General features: G+C 44.1%; 1 protein-coding gene across 1 annotated transcript; it reads left to right on the forward strand.

Annotated features, from left to right (window-relative positions):
- The first annotated feature begins 286 nt into the window (after positions 1-286).
- On the forward strand, positions 287-1,219 carry LOC147448525 (uncharacterized). Its single transcript, XM_086522404.1, has one exon. It carries the CDS (start codon positions 287-289, stop codon positions 1,217-1,219), a length of 933 nt encoding a protein of 310 aa, XP_086378530.1.
- Positions 1,220-5,102: the final 3,883 nt, after the last annotated feature.

Below are 5,102 nucleotides of genomic sequence, written 5' to 3' on the forward strand. Positions count from 1 at the left end.
ACATGCAAGTTGGTTGGCTGGAGAGGGGTACAAGCAAAAAATTAATCTTTATGATGCATGTGTCACTGATCTTATTAATGCCTATCTTCAGTGTGCCCGGCGTCTAGCCTTCTTTGATGGTAAATATATTGGAGGGGGGCCAACATTGGAAATTTTAGTTGACAGAGCCATGTCAAGGATGCAGACTAGTCCATCACCAGCAGCCACCTCAAGGGCAGTGGATGATGCTTCCATGGGTACTCCAATGTTCAATAACAGAGTTAATTTCAAGGGTGAGAAGAGGACAATGTGTGCCAAGCGACCATTAATGGATATGGATACAAGCATTTGTAGCCATAGGCCTGAGTATAATTATGTCACGCAAGATAAGACGTCAAATGCAGCACATGAGCAACCATGCAGTGAATTGTTGCAAGCTCTAGAGCAAAATGTCCATGACACAAAGTGGGCTATTCGCAGGATACCAACATCAAGTAGAGTGGAGTGTAACCATTGGACAGCTGGTAAGAAGTGTGGATTGAGGCAGAGACCGGGAGACCCAGCTCCATGTTTTTGGAGTGACTGTCAATTATCTTCTTGGCGGAAGCAAAAGTTTTGCTACTTTTGCAACACAGATGTGAGGCATACATGGAGAATGGTCACAAGCATCATACACCCACCAGAATGTGCTCCGCATGTTTGGCCTATTGCAAAGGGCACCAAACTCAACATCCAAGAAGCTTGTGCACTTGTGAAGGCAGGATTTGAGATTGGAGTGTCAACGGAATCATTGATCCCCAAAGAAGTGCATCAGAGAGAGCCCCATGCCAACAAAAATGAAGATCAAAATTATCCCTATCGACCAGGGGTATCGAAGGCTGCCTATGCTCAAGTTAATGCAACATTAGAAATGTCAGCAAAATTGACTGGAAGCCGCGTAGAAGTGGAAGGAGAGAAAGAGATTTTTACCATAGAACTACAGACAGGTCACAGTAGAGCCCCTACATCATGCATAGAAGTTATAATTCAGAATGTCCCATCTTGTTTGTGCATTGATTTTCAAGACAGGTTGGCAAAAAAAGCATCCTTTCTTGCTTGCAAGCATCTTTATTTTGTGTACTTGATTGTACTTGGACAAGATGTCAACAACAACATGCATATCCATCAAGCACGAATTCCAAAGGCCATTCTTAAGGATATGCTAACAAAGGCAGTTAGAATCCAACCTAATCAGCTATAAGGGCTATAGCCTGGGTGATGTCTTATTTTGTTTTTGGAAGGGTAGACAAGATAGCAAAACCTATAGTCTATAGATCACTGCAGTTATTTAGTTCCTCCTACTTAGTGCATTTTGTAACCCACTCAGCACCTAAAATTTGAAATGAATCAGCATAAACTTTTTGTAAGAGGTAGGTACTAAAGCGTTTTTTTTTCTAGGTTATTCCTTCAAGAATATGATAGATTTCATCCATAACATATTCAAAGAGTTTTGCAAACTTTGCAACTCTACCATGGCACTCTCTCTTGTCTATATTGCAATCTCCATTTCTTTCCAATGGTCAACTTTGAATGGCATGCTCTCTGTCACTCTCACACACACACACACACACACACACACACACACACACACACACACTTCAAACCCCCTCTAGCTTGTCACTATCTCATTTTATACCCACCACTCATAATCTTTTCAGGTTGTTTCTTTTGTTTCATTCGTGTTTCAAATAATTGTATCATAGGTATGATTAATGTATGTTTTTCTCTCATAGATCATTTGGGCCTTTTGCAAAGGTAGTACATCTCAAATCCGCTCTCTCTCTCTCTCTCTCTCTCTCTCTCTCTCTCTCTCTCTCACACACACACACACACACACACACACACACACACACACACACACACACACACACACACAAGCTCTCTACAAATTTTCCTCCCTATAAATTTTTCCCATGATTTAAAAGAAATCATGGTGCATGCAATTTTTCCATTGCCCTACCAATTTTTTCTTAGGGAGTATTAACATTCATGAAGGTCTATAAAAATTTTCTCTCTCTCTCTCTCTCTCTCTCTCTCTCTCTCTCTCTCTCTCTCTCTCTCTCTCTCTCTCTCTCTCGCGATTTTAGGATCGTCTTTCTCTATGTGCACTGGAGTATTTGTCATAGAAGTATTAAACCCTAAATACATGGGGCTTGATTTTACTATAGTGGGGTTGTCTCAAGCTACTTTGTGCTCGCTTCTATCTGCTCAACTGATTTCTCATTTTTGCTCGAGGCTCACTGCTCTTGGCTCGCTCCATGGATGCACTCAGGACAAAGCACGGGTCAACCATCTGGACCCAACTCCTTGCTTTGTATCTCCTGATTAGGGCCCCAAACCTAATCAGATTACGCTAACCTAATGCAACCTGCACCTATAAAAGGGCACTCAGAGGTCACTATTGGGGGGGGGGGTCAGCACTTGGTAGCATTTTGGTGGGAGGGATTGGAAACACTTGCATCAAGAGAGAGGTAATTTAGTGTAGCATTTTGGGAATTAGCACCATGTGAAGAAGCCATGTCTACACCTTGACTCCAATGGTCCCCACACACTCATGATAGTAGAAATCTCCGTGTCTATGAGTCACCTCTAAAGAACGCACTATTAAGCTCACTATCTCTCTCTATCTCTCTTTGTCACCATGGTTGCCACCTCGCCGAAGATAAGGTTGCTATAAATATTGCATTAAATCAATTTTCCCTCACACCCCAAGGGGTTTTCATCACCCGTGTCACTCTCTCTCTCTCTCTCTCTCTCTCTCTCTCTCTCTCTCTCTCTCTCTCTCTCTCTCCCCGTGTGCCTAGAGTTTGTGTTATTTCAAATCATCGTTGTCTGCATCCTAGCCGCTCAAAGCTAGGTGGTGCCCCCTGTTTATTTCGTCGTGGCCGGCTTGGCGTGCATCGGCTCCTAGCATTTGAGGCCGTCGGGGTCCGTGGCATGCTTTGCGCTCGTCATTTGGTGTCCCCCACTGAGGAGGGCTTCTCGTAAACCTTTGGTTTACAATGCTGAAGACAACGCACATTGTCGACCATGGACAAATGGCTGAAAGAATTCTCCAACTGGAGAATGGAGGAGGAGGGGACTGAAGAAGCACTGACCGCCTTCATAGAAGTACTACTGCTAGGCTGTAGCATCCTCAGTATCCAAGAGGTAAGCTCCCCATCTTGTATTGCTCATGCTAACTGCAAATCAAGAGAATCAAGAGGGAGAGCTACAAAATGTTATCATTGTTGTCGACCAAAGCATTCTGTCAATCAGTGTCGAGACAGAGGAGGTGAAGAAAGAACAGTGAGTTTTGCTTTTGAAAACCGCAGCACCCTCACGACAGTCAGATTATCTGTAGCACCAAGTGTTTTCTCTCTAATGGTCTGAGAGGATTTGTCAACTACGTCAACCACAAAGTCTAAGCCACAAAGCCTAAAGCATTTGGTGGACGCAAGTGGGCCTACGCTCTCTCTAGGCCTAGAGAGTTCAAGTGAAGTGTGACCACCCAAGTGCCGCCGTCGCATGTAGAAGGGAAAGCCGATTGAGGTAGACTCTTTTCGCCCAGTCTGTTTTGAACCTAATGTGGAGGATTGTGCGAACTTCTACAAAAGGTAGAGGCATGTGGTGAAGGCGTCACCTTGTCAACACCTAAGGTACGCAACTCTAGTGGTCAAATCCTTGCCCTACACCCAACATGGATAATAACAATAGGCTAGAAGTCTTTCTTTTTGTTTCTTGCAACACATGCATGTAAACGTATATATTGATAGGAAAATATTCTACCAGCAGCAAAAGATTATTTTTTTATTCGGAGCAAAAATGCTTGATGAAATCTTGAGATCTCCACGTCCCATTATCTTACCCCTTCTTGATTACTACCACTCTTTTGATGTAAGCATCTTTATTCTGTTCTAGCATTTCAATGTTTCCATCTTTATCCTATTCTGAATCGATCCACCCAACCTTGTAAAAGGCTGCTATGAGCTGCTAAGTACTGGTACTTTTATTTTTTATTTTTATTTTTAAAGTTTGTAATTTCCGGTTCATTGATTTACCACCATGGCAAGTGTCTCTTTTCCCAGATTCAGTGGAAAAAAGGGAGAAGACATCACCACCAATTTTCTGGATGACTTTGACATCGCTTGTGTGGTTTCCAACAAGGATGACGACGCCTCACGACGACAAATTTTTTCTCTACTGACAAAGGTAGAGGCCAAGTCGTGGTACAATGCTTTGCTCCAAGCTACCAAGAATGCATGGGATGTACTACGTGCTGCCTTTGTGAAGAGGTTTGGTGGAGGCACAACCTCAAAAATGTTATGGTAGTTGTTGACAGAGTTAAAGTAGGGAGGTATGCTAGAGTATGCCACTTACAAATCCAAGTTTGTGGATTTGTGGAAGCGATGGGTTGCCTCACTAGAGGAAGGTGAAGGAGCACCTAATTTCTTGAAGAAGGACCGTTTCATTGCTGGCCTGTGGTTGCCGCTTAAAGAAGGTGAAGGGGAGGTTCCCTGTAACGTATGAGCTGGCAGTGGAAGTAGCCCACCTTAAAGACAAAAAGATGCGCATGTAAGCGAGAGTCAACGAGTCAAAGGAATTGAGCTCAGTCCAACTAACCCTAGTGACTGCAACAACCGCTCAGAGAACCCAACCACATGAGGCATCAGAAGAGCAGCAAGACCTGTTGAGTCCCATCACTACCCAGCTTGAGAATCTATCTGTGCATTTAATACAGCAAGGGCATGCACATGTCAGAACTCCAGAGTAAGGGAGAGGACAACATAGGCAAAACCAAGAATACCACTGCTACAATTGCAGGGAAGACGGCCATGGCATGTATTACTGCCCACATCCGAGAAGGCAGAACTTCAATAGAGGAGGAAGACAGAATCAGATCTCTCCACCAAGGACGAGGCCACCACCGCCTAGGCAGCCAGTCCCACCTGTTCAAATCCCACCGCCTGCCGTGCAACCACAGCCAGTCCCACCAGTTCAAGTCCTACAACCACCAATGCAACTACCACCACAATCACCACTTACACTCATCCTACGTCCACCACCAATTGGTAGCCACACACTAAGTCTCATTGGTCTTGCAA

The sequence above is a fragment of the Adiantum capillus-veneris genome, chromosome 10 (genome assembly GCF_014529385.1).
Source record: "Adiantum capillus-veneris isolate H3 chromosome 10, ASM1452938v2, whole genome shotgun sequence".
Classification (NCBI taxonomy): Eukaryota; Viridiplantae; Streptophyta; class Polypodiopsida; order Polypodiales; family Pteridaceae; genus Adiantum; species Adiantum capillus-veneris.